Below are 18,241 nucleotides of genomic sequence, written 5' to 3' on the forward strand. Positions count from 1 at the left end.
CTGGAATTTTTTAGATGCACTTTAAGGAATTTTATGTTTTTCTAAGTCTCCTTTGAAACATCATACTTGATGATGAGAAGTAAAAAAAGAAAAAAATTAATAGTTGTTTCTTTTAGAAAATACTATTTTCAAGTGAATTTATATTGCCAAAGAGATAGTCTGGAGTTAATATAGCCATGTTACTTACTAAAAAGGTATTTGGTTGTAAAAGGAGCTATTGTTCAGTGCATTCTTTGATGTATTATTTCTTGGCTTGTCAAAGTGACTATTCAGTTTCAAAAATTTCCATTAATAGTTATTGGTAACCTGACAGGCAATGGTATTTGGTCACAAGGTAACCAATGGATGTTTCAATAATGAGTTGAAATTGTTAATAGTTTTATCAGTGAAAACAAGGTGGAAAGAATTACTGACAATGTCAGAATGTAAAGAAATTCTGAGCTAAAATGTCCAAAGAGCAGGTTCTTCCATTAACTTATCCCATTAAATTCTGGGGCTTCCAAAAGTCTTGATCTTCTCCTGTTTTGGCCTGTTTCTTCATCTACCAAAGGAAACTGAAGCAGATCATATCCCCGTTTCATTTTACTTCTGAAATAATTTCTTACTCAGTGGAAAGAACATGAACTCTGTTGGAATTCAACACACCTGGGCTAGAATCCTCCCTGGGCCACTTTTCTGAGGAATGCACTTGACTTCTATGAACTTTAATTTACCCTTTTAAAAAAGCAAGGATACTACCTAACAGAGTAAAATGGTGAGGGATAAGATGAGAGTGTTTAGAGAGCACCTTTGACTGTGCCAGCCAATAGCTGTGACTAAGAAAGATCAGCTTGCTTGGCTTGTGGTCTGTTTGTTCGTTTGTTTTTAATTAAAAGAAACAGCTACTGGGGAAAAGTAATAGGCAAGGTTGGGGAGGGAAAATTTGAGATAAGCCTGGAATATCTTGGGCCAAAAAGGACATGTTTGAAAAATTATGGGGCACGTTGAATGGTCATAGGGGTCAACCACCCTGTGGACAAAGCTGGAGCAATTTGAGCAATAAAATAAGTAATCATAGTAATATGAAGTAAATATCTATAAATTCATACTACTAAAAATGACTGAATAAATAAATGGAGAGCAAGGGACAGCTCTTCTTTACACAAGAATTCTAATTAACAAATGTAAAAGGAAAGAGGTAAATAGAAATTAAGATTAGAACACTATAGTTATAATTGATACTGAAATTATTGTGTAAAGTTTGAAGAGAAACAGGATATTTGTATACAATATCAAATTTTCTCCCTCATGTTATTTATTAATTGTAAAGGGAAAACCAGTAATTTCACATTGAAGAAACCCAGCAGACATCATCTGAATTAAATGCTCAAGTTAAAATCACCAGTAATAAGATAAACTGACAGCATGTTACTGCTTGACATGATGCCATAGAAGGGCACATCAGCACATCAGTTCTGAGAATCCGTATCAAAACTGCAAAACTTCAATCTGACCATGATAAAGCGTCCAACAAACCCAAATTGAGGGTTAGTATACAAAACAAAACAAACAAAAATCTGACTAGCTCTCTTAAAAAAAATGTCAAGATCATGAAAGACAAGGGAAGAATGAAGAGATGTTCAAGATTAGAGGAGAATGACACGACAATGAAATGCAATATGGGACCCTGGTCCCATAACAGGAAAAACTGGGGAAATCCTAGTAGAAAGCATGGGTTCCTTAATAGTAATGTGCCAGTGCTAATTTCTTAGTTTTGATCACTGAAATACTGTTACACATGTTGTTAACATTTAATGGAAGCTTGGTGAAGGGTATGCAGAAACTGTACAATTTTTGCAACTTTTTTGTAAGTCTCGGATTATTTCAAAATAAAAAGCCTGTTTTTGAAAGTCATTGGTACATGTGAGGGACACGTTTATATGCTCTGTGTTACATATACCCTAACACATGCTGCCACAAAGAATGGTTTGTTACTGCTCATGTTGATGACCAGTGGAGTGTATATGTCCATGTGTAGGTAAAAAAGCATAACCCTAAATGTCCCTGTTATTTAACTGTTTTACTCTTGCCTCAAAGTACTTGGGGGATCCTAAAATGACTCTTTTTCAGTATGTTGGGTTTGAGGGAAGATTACTGGGGGAATGTTTCTCCCTTGGTATTGGTGTTTTCTTCCATATGAAGGGAACTGAATTAGTGTAACTCCTGATCTCCCTCCACCTTTACTTTCTCTTCCCCAATGTAGGTGGAGTGACATATCTTTTTGCTAGGTTTGGGTAGACTCTAATGGAACATGTTTCTCCTCTCATACTTTTCCCTTCTTTAGCGTTACTGATTCATATTAAAGAAATATTCTGCTCTGCTCCTCAGGGCAAGATGTTTCTTCTATCTGGCCTTATCTCTGACTGGGTAGACCAACTAATTTGGAGATGCTAATTCAAAAACCAATCTCTTACTCCAAAGTTATTCCCTCCATCTTAGTATTTCTTGGTTACAACAGTGATATTTTTGGCTTCATCTGCCTTGTTCCTCATTTATTTCCCAATTTGATCAGAGCCTGAATAAAAAGGAAGACTGACAATTTTTGAACCCTTATTAGACCCCAATAGGTTACATATGTCCCAGTTTGCATAGTGTCCTAGAAATTAATATTCTCTGGGGGATTAGGAAACATTGTTCAATTAAAATAGAGGCATAAAAACCTCATTTTCTCCCATTATGGACCATCATGCATTTAAATTTTCTAGTAGTTTACTTTGCTTCTGTTCTGTTTGCTGGTACAACAATGCAGAATTTCTAAATGGAGCCTTTAAATAGTACATTACTTTTCACTCCATATGCAATTTAGCTTAAAGTCCAACTTCTATGGTAAACTACTACTTGTGTGAATGCCTGTCAGGGAGTGAGACTAATCTTTCTCTACTTGAAAAATACCCAACGCTTACTGTACCATAGTTATGATCACATCACAATAAATATTCTATGCAGGACTAGGAAGAGTTCCTCAAAGAAAAATGCTTGGGAAAGGGTAATTGGAATGAACTACATGCATTTTCACTGAGTATTGAAAGAAATGGCAAGAAAAAAGATCTTCGATCTTTTCCCAAGTATTTTTTTTCTCTTTAAAGAATACCACATAAGAAAATATGACATTCTTTGCATTCTAATGGCAAAAACTCAGGAAGAGGAGGCTTATCTATATTTATGCCTGTTACTGCCATGATGGGCACTGGTGATCAGGCATAAAGAGAGCAGACCTGGAAGGTAGTTCTTTTTTGAACAATTTTGTGTGCTGGCTCTTAAGTGCTTTTCCTTTGCCACGGATGTGAAATATTCAAAGGCCAAAGAAGTCCCCTCCATTTTAGCTGCAGATGGCCAGAGGAACCAAACAAGAATGTTAACAATCCATTTTAGAAGGACCAAAAAAAGAAAAAAGTGCCAAGCTTTGCACTGCACATTCATATTGATGCTGACCCATTGGCCCATCTTTGCCTAGCAGGTGGAACTGGAAATTGAGACTAACACTCTGGGGTTCCAATGACCCCTAAGAATAAAAATAAACATGTTTATTAAAATAAGCCTAGCAACAAAATAGACATGAAACAAGCTACCCCAAGAATGCATTCTGGGCTAGGGATATAGCTCAGTTGGTAGAGTGCTTGCCTCACAGGCACAAGGCCCTGGGTTCAATCCCTAGCACCACAAAAAAAAGAAAAAATGCATTCTTTTTCCTTATAACTGGGTGTGCTAAGTTCATTATGCAGAAGACTCTGATTACCCTTTCCAGAAGTTTTTTTTTTTTTTTGGTTGTTGTTGTTATTGTTGTTGAGTTTAATTTTCAAGGCTGTTAACCACTGATGCCAACTTAATTATAGCAAGCAAACAACCAACCCATAATGTATGATGCCAATTGTTAGTTTTACTTTAGTCTTGCATTCGATCTGGATTTCTCTGCTTGTTTATAATTTTCTGAGCCAGGAAATTTTCTGTGAAGTCACCTGTTTTTCCTCGGCTGGTGTCTTTGTTCTCCAGTTTGCCATGGGGGATGGAGGGAACGGATTGATGACTTATTAGAGTGCTATTCAAAAAACTCAGTAAAACTATGCTCTTATTCCTTTTTACTTATTTATTTTTTGAGGGTACTGGGTATTGAACCCAGGGACACCTAACCACTGAGACACATCCCTAGTCCCCGCCTTTTTTTTTTTTTTTTTAGAAACAGGGCCTTGCTAAGATGCTGAGGCTGACCTTGAACTTGTGTTCCTCCTGCCTCAGCCTCCCCAGCTGCTGGGATTACAGGTGTGCGCCACCATGCCTGACATGAGCTTGCATCTGTAACTTTGATGTCCTTCTCATTATTTTTCTCAAATGATAAGATTAACAAAGTGGGGGCCAAAGATTCTTTTTTTAAAAAATTTTTTTAGTTGTGGTGGACCTTTATTTTATTCATTCATTATATGTGGTGCTGACATTCAAGCCCAGTGCGTCACACGTGCTAGGCAAGTACTCTACCACTGAGCCACAACCGCAGCCCCAAAGGTTCTTAATCAATATCTTGCATACAAATTCACCCAAATGTAGGAAAAAGGGGCAAGATGACTCCAGATGGAAATGATCCAAGAACAGCTAAGCATTTAACCCAAAGCAACCCTATATTTGTCACCACAAACACGGCATTCTCCTCTGCAGGAAATAGCCTCAAACTGAAATTTAGTTATAAATTTATATGACAACACTTAGTGAACAAGATTTCTGGAATGTCATGCATATTTTGTGCTAAATTTCAGGACATTGCATGTAGGTATACGTTTCCTTCCTTTTCAAAAGGTGGCAATGATCAGGATTAAGATCCTTTGACTATGCATCTCAGTGTTTTTAGGAAAAAGAGCAGGTGATATTTGAGAGAGGAAATTATCCATGTCCTTTCTCCTGGAGTCCTTGGAAGCACTGAAATCAATTTTTTTTCAACTGTGCATGCGTGTCTTAAAAGGTAATTTGGCAGACACTGACAGTTAACCCTCCAATACCTACCTTTAAAGCTTCTAGTGGCCTTGAGATAATGATCTGACTGAGAAGAAATAGCAAAATTCTTTTGGAGGACTTTAGGAAAGCTTCTGTTTTCTTATTAAAAGGCAAAGGTGAAGACGAAAGTTCCATAGCGCTGTCTCTTCAAATGGAACATAGTGGTCAGCCTTGTGCCCTTGAGCCTGAATACAAAGCACACCATGCTTGGAAAAGTAAGCAGGAAAATGGAGAAAGCTTAGGTCTTTGATGGCATTGCTGTGATATGGAAGTGACCCCAAGACCCCCTCCTTGTGGACTATCTCCTTTTGTAAGTAATAAATATCTTCATGGTTTAAGTCCCTGTTACAGTCAAAAGCATTTTTAAGTTACAGAGGAAGCAAGGTCCAAGGTGTAGGCAAAAACAGAAGTGAATTTCATGGCAGCAACAACTGACTGATTTTTTTAATAATGGAGGGGATAGACTGAAATGTTTCTTGATATCTAGGGGCTATGACAGGCCCTAGAATAGCTAGCACTCAGGCTTTGTTAATACCATGATAATGACACTAATAATATTCTATACAAAGGGCAAGAATAAAAGTAATTAGTGGGGCACAGTGGTGCACACCTATAATCTCAAGGGCTCTGGGAGACTAAGGCAGGAAGATCACAAGTTCAAAACCAGCCTTAGCAACTTAGTGAGGCCCAAAGCAACTTAGCAAGGCCCTGTCTCAAAATAAAAAAGGGCTGGGGATGTGGTTCAGTAGTTAAGTGCACCTGGTACACTCCCCCAAAAAAAGATAAAAGCAATTAGTTGGATTGTTAGAGCCTGATGAAATAATATAAGGATAAATAGCAGGAGAGTAAAAACTTTTTTTTTTTTAATTTGCTTTTCTCTGTGGTCTACTTTGCTCCAACTAAATGGTTTAGAAGTTGTACATTCTCCAGTTGAAAGTCTGAATTGCATGTGTCTTGTGGAGTTGATCTGTAGGTATTTTTAATGTGCATCTCCTGTATGGCAGAGGACTAGGGGTTTGGAGGGAGGAATATCATTATATGGGTGGGGGGGAAGTTGTTTCTTCCCCATAGAGTTCAAGACCAGGGCTGAAATTGGTGTAACTGAGTTCCTGGTAATAAGATTGGCTAGTGTTGATCTGCTTCCCCAACTGCCTTGATCCCAAGTTAGCTTGGTTGGAGAGTATATGTGCCCACACACCTGTTCATTTCCTGAAAACACTCCTACTCAAAGTGAAGCCAGGTCAGCCTTCAAAGCAATCTGACAAATTAGAAAATCCGGGGTTGCATTATATTTCAGATTGATTTCTTAAAGGACAAAGGCATTAGTCAGCTACTTCCAGCTTAACTAAAAAGTGTAGATGCATTCTACCTGTCTTTATTCTATTTTTTTCTTATGTTAAAGATTTGAGCACCTTTGTTTTTGATATAATATTTAAAAATGCTTGGACAACAAGCATCCTTTCAGGAGCCCATGTACAGAAATGAAGAACAATAATAGGCCCTAGTGAATGGAGCTGTACTTCAATTTGAATTAGAAAAATATACCCTAAAATATGAAAATGATTTGGCACTAGGCAAATTGCTGGCTGGAGAACACTGGATCAAGCTGAACTTGCCAGAACATCCTTCTATTAGGCTCCTGTCAGCACTACAGCAACTGCTAGAGATGCTTCCCAACAGGGTGCAGGTGAGCAGGTCCCCTAGCTGGCTTTTTCACACAGATTCAGGTGTCACAGAGGCTGGCTTAAGCAAACCATCTTTACCCCCTCTTATGCCAAACAGCTGCTTCTGATTTGCTTTATATTTCTTTCCCTTCCAAAAGCCAGTGACAGGCTGAATAGGAAGTTGTCCAGCCTTTCAGGGGAAGTTAGTTAACTCATCTGTCTCCAGGCGCAGCTCCCGCCCACTGCCCTACCCTCTGAAGACAGTGAAACTCTCCAGACAATCTCACTTTGTAACTGAGATCCCTTCACACTCTCAGTTTGGATTCTTAACTGGGTGGAAAACTAGTCACCCTGCCTACTTTCTTGCTATTTGGTATAGGTTTTCTTAAGTTACCAGAGACCCAAATGGTTTGTTAGGTTTTGCATAAGCAGTAAAAGAGTGCGTAAAACCTAGTGCCCGGTATTACTTAATACAACTGCTTCGCTGATGCTCTTTGAAGAAGTCTCGGTGGAGAGCAGCATCAAGCTCTGCACATTCGTATTCATCCCGTGTGCAGGGTGCTCGGACTACGGCAGGCTCAGAGCAGCACGCCTGGCACCACCCGCCTCTGGCACTGTCTGTAGTCGTTCCACCGCGCTTGTGAACAAGTCCAAGAAATAGAAAAACATAAAAAGCTATTGTCCATGTCCGGTGAGAAATGAAACGCGCTGGACCAAGTATCACAACTTCCTTAAAATAATACAACACTTTATCACTTTTGCATGTGAATCCTGCTTATGGTTTGCAAAGTCATAAAACCCTTGAAATCAACAGCTTGAACCATCACTGCTCTATTCTATTTTAACGCATCCTTTAAAAAAAGCAATTTATTACAAACTCTCAATGGTTTCACCTTATCTAAAACACTTAATTCAGTCCATCTCCTGCTTTGCTTTGTAGTGTTGGCAGCAATCAGAAAATTGGAAGCAATTTATTAATAAGAGAACATGCCCTACAGCTCTGGTCTATGAAAACAGTTTCTGAATCACAATGTAGCCACGGTCCAAAGTTTACCTCATCTAGAAAGAATTAATGGCATAGATCACAATTTTTTGATTTACTCATAGGCTCAATCATCCCAGATTTGATGGAAGCTCCTAAGTTACAGATATGCCTTCTTGCAAAGTACCCAAGAGAGAAAATGCATTGTCTCCTATCAGCAACTAACCCCCCACACCCCAGAATACAGTGAAAACAACAAGGAGAAAACAGCTTGGTCTTTGACAGGAAATAACAGGGGTAAGTAGTTATGGGTTAGATGTGAGGTATCCCCCAAAAACTCACATGTGAGACAATGCAAGAAGGTTCAAAGGAGAAATGATTGGGTTGAGAATCTTAATGCGGTGAATTAATCCCCTCATAGGGATTAACTGAGTGGTAACTAAGGCAAGTAGGCTGTGGCTGGAGGAGTGGGCATTGGGGACGTGGTTTTGGGGTATATATTTTGTATCTGTCGAGTGGAGTGTCTCTCTGCTTTCTGATCATCATGTGAGCTGCTTCCCTTTGCCACACTCTTTCACAATGATGTTATGCCTCACCTCAAGCCCTGAGGAATGGAGCTGGCTGTCTATGGACTGAGACCTCTAAAACTGTGAGCCCCCAAATAAACTTTTCCTCCACTATAATTGTTCTGGTTGGGTTTTTAGTCACAGTAGTGAAAAAGCTGATGAAAACAGTAGTTCTGCCTATACAAGGACTCTTATTAATGATTTGGTTTCAGAGAGGAATTCTAGACTTAGGAACCCAGGAGTCATTGGGGGTGACCAAATCAGGCTAGGATCTGATCTCCTTAATCAAAATCTTTCCCCAGAATCTCAGTTGGCTCTAGCCTCAAGCCTTCTCAAGAGGAGAAAGAGAAAGGGATCAAGATGATCACACTCTCGGGAAAGAAAACTGCACCGTAGTGAAGTTATCTATGGAATGAAAGTGATGGACAAGAAAGGTTAAGGTCCTTCTAGCCTCTGGAGGGGCATGATGCTTCAGGGTTGCTGCCTGTGCATGAGGCCATGTATGGAAAGTGGCAGATGGAACCACTGACAAGAGCATCAGGCATTAGGACTACATATTCATATTCATGTGCCTGAGGAGTTTTATGTTTAATCTAAACCAATTCAAGATTAACTGCTCAATGGATGGACCTTCCAATATTCAGCACAAACCAGTTGTTGGAGGAACATGAAATCCTTTGCTCTACAGCTCACTAGAAAGACTTGCTCTTGGCACGGGTTTTACTTCAACTCAGCAAATTAACTATTTAGTTCATGGAGTTCTAGTGGTCACCACCATATCCTATCCCATCTCATCCCATCCTACTCATTTAAACATCTGCTAAAACTGAAGATACCTCTTCAGATACTTACACTGGTAAGAGGAAAGAGTTATCACATAATGGAAAATGGCATGAATGAGCCATAAAATATTATCCAAAGCAAAAGAAGCCAATCACAAAAGTCACATTTTTATGAAATGTCCAGAATAGGGAAATCCATTTCAAGAGAAATTAGATTTATGGTTTCCAGGGGCTGGGAGGAGGGGAAAATGGTAGGGATTGGTAATGGTTATAAGGTTTCTTTTTAGGGCAATACAATGTCTTGGAATTAGATAGTGGTTACAGTTAAGCAACTGTGAATGTACTAAAACCCATAGAACTGTACATTTTAAAATGGTGAGCTTTATGGTAGGTAAAATATATCAATAAAATTGTTTTTAAAAAAGCTCAGAGAAAAGAAAAAAATTTTTGGAGAATGGTACCACAGTAATTAGAAATGCCCTGGCACTAGAATTCTAGTCCCCAGGCAGTGCGATCTTGAGCAAATTGCAGGACATGTCCATGTCTATCCAGTGGAGATATGATCACACTGGGAGCCTTTCAGACTAATGATGAGGATGCCATTACAAGGAATGAAAGGTTGAATTTGAGTACTCTGTCAATCTGAGAAATGATGGAACAGTGTGCATAGTAGCTAGTGCTGGGATATCTGGACCATCCAGCCAAGGCAGGTATGGATAGTGGAAAAAGCAACTTCCATCAGCATCTAGGTAAGTCTCCACTTTTAAGACCAATTCCTTTAAGGGGGTTAAAATGGTTGCATTTTTCATTGTGGTGCTGTATCTCATAAGAAAACAGTCAGCCTGTTTCTACATTTTCCAGGGGAAGAAGGTAAGCTCCTAGACATTAAGTACCTCAAATTTCTCGAGTATGGAAAGACTGGAACATGGGAGCTCTCTCCCCTAATGGAGTTAAGTGCCCTTTCCAATTAATGAGTGAAAAACAAAGGTTGAAGTGCCAAGCCCTTCTGCACAGTATGCTAGGAAATATTTGCCTAGTTTGGATATTAAAACTAACTCAGTCATTCTACCAGAAGGAAAGAAAAGGAGGAAGAGAGGTAGAGAGAGGGAGGAAGAGAGGGAAGGATACAGATGGGAGAGAAAGAGAGCAGGTAAGCAAGTGAGCACAGGCTGGAGAAGCTGGAGATTTAGGGTTTCTTTGTTTGTTTGTTTGTTTGTTTCAGGAGTATATAAGGAAAACTGATTTTCTTTTCAAAGTTCAAAGGAAATGGTGTGTTTTGTTTTCATACTTTGTTTCATTTCCACTTGGGGGAAAAAAAAACCAGCTTTGAAGCCTCTCTGTTTAAACTCATTAGGAAACTCATCAATGACGGAAGCTTTCATGAAATTGTAGTGGGAGGAATTAGCGTTATGGGAGAGACGGATCAATCTTCAAACGTTTCATCTGTGGAGATGGGAGGTCAGCATGGCTGCTTGTTCAGCTGGAAAGTTAACATAAACAAATGCTTCACTTACTGCAGAATCCAGGGACTAAAGGCATGTGATATCCCCCCTCCAAACACTTCCTCCCAAGCCATCTCTGCCTGTCACATTAAAGAGATGGATGCATCTGGAGAACTAAGTGAGCAAGCTGATTGGCAAAATGTCTTGCCCCAAAGAGAAAGGTGTTCTTTTAGTGTCCGGAAAGGCAAGGAGGAGTGATATTGACATTCATGGCACAGAATCTCTTCCTGTATAATTCATATACATTTATTGAAGTGGACATGGAAACCTTTTTAGCAAGGCTGCTGTTAATATATGCGGATATCTTTCTTGACATTGGAATTCCTTTTGTTTTCAAGTTTTTCTTTAACCTGTTGAAGTTTCCTTTTCCAAAGTTAAATGATGGGAATCTTAAAATTTTTGTTCTTTATTTGTAGAACATATATCATAATATATCTGATTAATTCGAACTGGTGTAAAAGTGAGAAAGTTAAGAACTACAGGTGGGATATCTAAAAGGGACATAACAAAGAGGCCCGACAGGAGGAAGGAAGATAAGGGGCAGGTGAAAGACACCAGAAGATTGACCAATATCACCAGTATACCTAATAAAGTGCTTCAGGAAAAAATGTTAGACAATGTCTTTATGCTTACAACATAACATGGATTGAATAACTTGTAATCTGAACATCTATAAAGACAATATTTTTCTTACAAGGATTACATATGTGTGTATATTTAGGCATATGCAAATATACACAGGCAAAAATATTAAAATAAACTCACACAGACATATGCCATTGTGTATGTGTATGTGTATGTGCTTGAATGCATGCACACATCTTAAATAAAAGAATCCAGGATAAAGGGACAGTAGTATAAGACAGATGAGCAGAACTGTGTCTCCTTCCTGCCAAGCCAACACCAAGGACAAACTAGAGCCTATGATTCTCAATCTTGGTAAAATTAAGCAGAGCTACACTTAAGAAAATATTGGCTGTGATTACCTTTCCATTTCTCTCTTCTAAGAGTGTGACTGATTGTTCTATGGACATCTATCCTCTTGCTATCCTTTATTTAGATCATGAAATGAACCTACCCAAAGCCTACAGCCATCCTTGCCCAACTTAATGAGCAACTAACTAATCCAAAAGGAAAATCGCCTTTACTTATACAGCTATAATGTAGAATGCAACATGGCATGTAAATCAGTAAGTCTTGTATTGCAAAACAGACAAATAGATTAATGCATGTTGCAAAGGATGGGTGAAGAGATCGATTAGGTTACTGATTCAGACCATGAACTTTCTCTCAATATACTGCATTTAACTTTTAAATAAGGTTTGGGAGAACCTGTAACATTTTGCTCACTGACAGAGCTATATTTTACTAAGGGTAGAAATTGGCTAGTCTATAAAAATTAAATTATGCCCCTTTCACTGTATCTAGTCAAGAGGAAAAACTCTAATTACAAGATTGCACTGTCAAACAAATGCAAATTCACATTCTTTATACCCTGGTTTAAAAATTCATGCTGGAAGGTGGGGGAAGCTTCTATTCTGAAATGAAAATCAATATTTGAAATATTTTATGGAATGCAATGATAAACAAGAGCAAAAGAAGTGTCATTATCAAGGGTACTGGTAAATAGACACTAACCCATTAACTGCAGAGCTGGTGAGAGCACATGTCATTAGTTATGCAAACATTTAAATATCAATTAGTAAGAACAATGAAAGACGCTGTAGCAAACTTTCTTTTCCCATAGCCTAAGCCTTATTATTCTAGAAATGACCAAAGGGAAAGGGAGCAACAGCAAATAATCTCAACACCTAATAGGAATGCCACTCTGGGGGATAGGTAAAGGTTAATTTAAAATGTATTTCCCAATTGAAAATTAAATGTACCTGACTTAAAGTTCATAAGAGCTGAGTTTGCAGACTTAATCCAGAAAGGACTAACTGAAGGCTTGGGCATACTGCACCGCTGGTATTTTTGGAGAGACTGTGCCTTTCATTACCGCTTAATGTCAGACTGGTTTAGTTCATTAAACTTTCTAAGTCCATTTAAAGTTCTAGTTTTTCAAGATCTATGAAAAATGTGAGGCCACACAGCACTCAAATTTTAACAATCCTACAGGTTGATCTTCATGTTCTTTCCACATCTACTATCTGGACTGTCTACTGAGCCTGTCAGGTAAACTTGATAAAAATTGTCTAAGTCCTTAGAACTTGACATGAATTATCTTCTCAGGCAAACCCATGGTGTGTTTGATTATATAAGAGGCTGGTGGGTGGTATTATAGCAAAGATTTTGGCTTGGGAAGAAGGTTTCAAGTCCTTCTTACTAACAGTTGAGCGGTAGGCTTGGATCAGGTATCAAACTTTTCTGGAGCTTGCTCTGTTTTAACACAAAAATGTCAGCAATTCTTAATTTAGACTACCCCAGGATTACTTGGGGAGCTTATAAAAGATCCATGGCCAGATATATCATGGACTATGAAATGAACTTTAGGTTGTGGGGGAAGGAGGTGTCCACGTGGAGTTGAACAAAACTCTAGGAAGATTCCTGTAAGTAGGAATCAATGGGCCCTTTCAACTCTAAGGCAGCAAGACCCTCAATGCCTTAATTCTGATTTTAATTCCTAATGGTACCATTTAACAGGCATTACTTTCTCTCTCTTGAGTGGAGAAGTTGACCACAGATGGAATTAAATGCTGACTGATTGAGCATGGTGAAACAGTTCTCAAAAGAGGATTAACAGATTTCATGAACCACTATATTTAGTGCTAGGAAAAGGGCCAGATACATAGGGCACAACAAAAGTTAGTTCTTGTTGCTGTGATGTTTATACTACATTGTTGTCATTTAACAATTTAAGTTTTAGGTTTGCTCTTCATGCCTGTTGATACAATTTAACCGATCTCTAATGATCGCATGAAAATAAACATGAAAGTGCTTAGGGAGTATCATCCCCCAGGCATTGCTCTCTGATGCAGAAACAAGTGGATTTGACTGACTTCTATTGAAATTTAGGATCAAAATGCCTTGTGCACATTTGGACCTAGTGCCTTTCCCTCATAACTGGTTTTTCTTTTGTGTTCAACAACTGCTCTTGTTTTCCAAACTTCACAATTGAGATGAACTTATGCTTTTGGCTAATAACTTGTGGCTAGAGAAACCCGGTTTGTAGATAAGACATCCATCTTGGGTTACTAAAAAGCAAGCAACCTCAGGTCAGGCACTTGGGGACTCTGTGCTGAAGTTTTCTTTGGATACAGTGGGAGTTATAATGGCTGCTCTGCCTTTTCATAGTGTGGTTTGGAGAAGAGAATGGAGCGAGGTGAAAAAATAAGTGTGTTGTATTCCTCTTAGATATACAAGAAGTGTTCCTCGGGGAGGTTAAAAAAAAAAAAAAAGGACCCCTTCTTACTTGAATTCAGGTCATATCACTTTTTCAACAATAGCCCAGGTTATAAAATACAATGCTCAGGTAATCAGAGGCCTCATGGATGCTGAAAAAGTTCTTCAGGTATTCACAGTACCTCCTCATTTTGTCTGGCTCTATCTACTCCAAGGAAGAAAGCTACAAATACTTGGAAGAAATAATAAAATATTCCCAGTGATTAAACTAAAACCACAGCAGTCCCTCTGGTAGAAGGGCAAGAAATGTGGGGCTTGGGTAAAATGTAAGAATGAAATACAGTACATAAGAAATCATTTGTCAAAATTATCCACAGTCTTAGCTAGAGAATCACCATTAAATTTTGTTTTGTTCTGCCTTTTTAATAGCCCCCAATCCCATGTGAAAAAAATGTTTACTGCTTTTCTTGGGACAAGTTATTCTTGAGAGCAGTTAAGACTCAACCTTCCCAGAAGAGTGATTTTGGTAGAAAGAATCCACATCCTGGCCAATAAAGAGCTTTAAAGAACATAAAGAACAGCGTGTAAAACCACGCATACACACCACATCACAGAACAGTGAGGAGATGAGCTATGGGGAGCTAGACATACTCCCCAAATAACCATGCGGTGAGCAACAAGACATTTTCAGGTCCTTATTGAGAGGAAACTACTTTCCCAAGGTGCAGGTTTTAAAACTACCATCCTTGCATTGATTAAGGGTTAAGGGAATCACATAATAGTTCTAATCACTTTGTGGGGCTCTGTGGGCAGTTTGCTGAACTAAAGAGGAGCAGAGCTCCTCTTTATTCATATCATTAATCACGTGATGGTATTTCCCATTTTTTTCAATAGCTTTTAAATGGCAATATCTCTTTTTATGGGTTTGACCTTGGAAGTGAAGCAACAGTTCCAAATATTTTCTTAAAATTTCAGTTACATTTTGGGGGACTTGAATTGAGAAAAGACAATTAGGGGGCATGCTGGGGAGTCCTTACTCTAGTTAACTAAAGTGAATTCTGCTCCCCCCGCCTTTATCCCTTTTATAATACCTAGGCCCCCTACTCAGCCAACCAGCAGTTACTTACACCAGTGGTGCTGGAAACATTTCTTTGAAAGATCTTAGCAATTTGTGCCTGAAATTTGATGCATTAGTTCTAAAATTAAATAAAGATCCTATAGTGTTCTTCAAAGAAATATGGTGTGGCTCTCTGACAAAACACATTTTTCAAGCTCTGACCTCTGGGAACTTAAACTAGCTCCATATTTCAGGCTGACATCGCTCACAGGCTACTGTCTAGTTTCCCAGGCTGAGGCTGGTTATCCATATATTTTCCGCCCTCTGATCTGCTTTTAGAATGGGGAGGTGAGGGGAGTAAATAAAAAGAGGAGAGACACTGATTTAAATACACTTCTCCTCCCAAGTCCCTTGGGGAGAAGCCCTGGTAATTAACTCTAATGAGATTAAAGTAACTTGGAACTCGTCGTTTTCCCAGCACTGTAAAAGTAAATCTGTGATAACCAGTGTGTGTACATACACATTAAATCAAAGTCAGTCCCTTTTCCTGTAATTTAATGCCCGCCCTCCTCACAACAGGCTGAAGGGCGGAGGGAGAGTCTCACCAGGGCTCTTACCAGCACTTTGCTCCATCACTTCTTTCTGACACATGTCTTGAACGTTCACCGTGCAATTCACGATGAACTCAGGGGAGGAGCAGTCGTTGTTCAGCTGGAATTCTTCGCACTGGTAGCACTGGATTTGTAGCGCAAAGCCTGCAGAACAGATGCAGTCGGTTCATAACGGGCTCGCACAGAGTTCACCCCAGATCCCACGACTGCCTCCTGCCCCACAGAGCTGTCGGTTCTAGGTTTCTAGGAGGCTTGCGGATCTGGTGTCTTCATAGATGTAGCTGAAACCGGCAGAGGGAGGTGGGTACCGAGGTTCTCCCAGGATAAAGTGGAACGCTGCCTGCGACCCCTAGATCCCTGCTCTAGACACAAAGAGCTCATCCAACACCACTTGGGTTCTTTTCCCAAGAAGTTGAAAAGAGGAGGGTGGGATACAAACCCGACGTCGAAGTAGTTCTAGAGAGGAGCTTCAGCTCCAGTCTATGCCAGAGGATTTGCCTAATTGCTAATTGGTTACAAATTACTTAATTACTATTTTGGCACCATTCATGATTGCATTCACAGACGCCCTTTCAGTTATATTTATTTAATATTTGAAGTCAGCGTTCCTGTGCTGTTGCTCCGAGGCTTCCTGCGCTACAACCCCGGAACCCGAGAGGAGGCGCCGGACGCCAAGTGTTACTGCGCCCTAAGTCCTCAGGTCCTTCTCCCGAATTGTTCTCGCGGCGGAAAGGGTGGCTGCAGCTGGTAGAAGACAACCTGTGTTGTACGTTTGCGCGCGCTTCCTGGACCGCTACCCTGCAAGCTCTTTCCCCGCGCGGACTTTCAGGGTAAGCGTTGACTTAGGGTCTAGCAGTCCGGGTCCCAGCTCTGCAGAGCTCAGTCCGGAGCTGGGTAGCAAAGAGGAAGCCAGGCATCTGCATCTATCATTGCTTCAGCGGGTGCTCTCCTTGGGTCTGGATGCTTCTGTCTAAAACTAATTGCTAGCGTTCCCTCTGCCCCTGTGTGCCCCCTCTAGCCCCACATTGATAGAGCTCGGAGTTGGAGTGCAGCAACCCAGCCCTGTCGCCTTTCGGCAGCAGGCTGCAGCGGGGCGCCGCTCACCTGTCGGCGGCGCCACTCCCATGGTTTGCTAGAAACGCTTGGCAACTTGGCGGGGTTCAGGGGATGCCGTCCTCTCTCTTTCGTAGAGGCCACAGCACTGCTTTGACCCTCCCTCTTCCCCAACCCAGCTTCTCCGGACAGAGCAGCCGAAGCAGCTGCAGCTGGGAGTCGCGTAAATCCGCCGCTCCCGGCTCTCCTCCAGCAGCGCGGGACTTGGAGACTTTCCCAGTCTAGCGCCTCTGGACACAGCCGCCACCACCAAACTCCCGCTGGGCATCCCCAAACAACGCTGGCCCGTAGCTGGGCACACTGGGGGCGAAGAGACCAGAGGGTAGATGGGGTGTCTGAGCCTGGCTGGATTGCTCTCCTCTTCATCTTCTTACCTGGAAGAAAGAACAATCCGCAAAAAGTTGCCGCGATGCCGAGGACCCACATCCTCCCGGAGGCGCGGGGCTGGGAGCGAGCAGGCGCACATCAGAAGCGGCCACCGCAGCGGAGGCTGCCCGGGCCGCAGTGGCTGTGACTGCTGAAGCTGCCGGGGCCCGTGCTGCTGCCGCCGAGAGGAGCCGCAGGTGTCGCCCGCGGCTCCAGCATAGCCCGCGCTGGGGCTCAGAGCTGCGGGTCCCGGCTCCTCTCGCTTGCGCTACCCGGCCGAGAGCGGCGCCTACAGAGTTGGCTGCTGAAGCTGAAGAACTACTGGCGATCCGGAGCACCCAAAAAAGTCTCGCCTTTTCTCCCCCCACCCACCCACTCCAGGCACCACGTGACGGCTGCCGAGTTGGGGTGGGGGTGGCGGGAGGGGAAGGCTGGGACAGTCTATGTCCCCACCCCCTTCCTGTCGTCCTATTCTCCCGCCTCCGCACGTTCCTGGGAAGGGGTAGCCTAGGATTTGGGAAGGCTGGGAGACTGGAGGTTGGGGGAGCGGCGAGACTTTCCCAGTCTAGCGCCTTTGGGCTAGAGCAGCAGGTGCCGCGGGGACCTGCGCACCGCGGACTATGGTACTTATGGGGTGGGGGTTAGAAGACTGTGTCCTGGGCTGGATCTCCCGCGTCCTATGCTCCCCCGAGTGATATCCAGTAAGCCACCAACTGGGTCTGGCAGAATAAACCAGAGGACTGATGTTACCTGCGGCCCAGCGACTTGGCAGCGGCTGGGGAGGTGGGTATCCTAGTGCGTAAGGCAAAGTTGCAGACCTACAGCCTCCCCGGTGTGTCTCGTTCAGTCTCGCTTGCCATTCTTGGAGAAGCTCCTCCTTGCTTGTCATTACCGTTCGTCTTCCGCTGTATGGGTGGGAGTGTAGTAGGGACCCTGCGGTAACAGGCGCCTTTGCCCCAGCCTCACTCTCTCTGCCCACCTTCGCGCACAGCCAGAGGATGCCTTAACACTGCCCGCGTTCCCTGGTCCAGGGAAAGGCTGCCCCGGGGACAACCACTGAGCCCCATACCACCAGAAAGCAAACAAGAGTGGAGAAGAGGATTGCTCTCCTCCATTCTCTCCCTCCAGAAGGCCGGGCAGCTTCATTCTGCTCCGCAAATCCACGAATTATTAGTATATAGTCCGTAGGACACCACCTCTACCCAGGACTTGACCTCCGGTTCCCCGCCCGTGTCCC

The 18,241-nt window shown here is 41.8% G+C and overlaps 1 protein-coding gene across 1 annotated transcript in view; it reads right to left on the minus strand.

The window, feature by feature from the left end:
• Positions 1 to 17,330, minus strand: part of Lypd1 (LY6/PLAUR domain containing 1) — a 30,493-nt gene extending 13,163 nt beyond the window's left edge. Inside the window, exons 1-2 of the mRNA XM_047547678.1 lie at positions 17,013 to 17,330; positions 15,532 to 15,669 (exon numbers count right to left, since the gene is read on the minus strand). Of these exons, the coding sequence (XP_047403634.1) occupies positions 15,532 to 15,669; positions 17,013 to 17,064 (190 nt within the window). The 5' untranslated portion in view covers positions 17,065 to 17,330. The remainder of the gene's footprint in view (positions 1 to 15,531; positions 15,670 to 17,012) is intronic.
• Positions 17,331 to 18,241: the final 911 nt, after the last annotated feature.

Source organism: Sciurus carolinensis, chromosome 3 (assembly GCF_902686445.1).
Source record: "Sciurus carolinensis chromosome 3, mSciCar1.2, whole genome shotgun sequence".
Taxonomy (NCBI): Eukaryota; Metazoa; Chordata; class Mammalia; order Rodentia; family Sciuridae; genus Sciurus; species Sciurus carolinensis.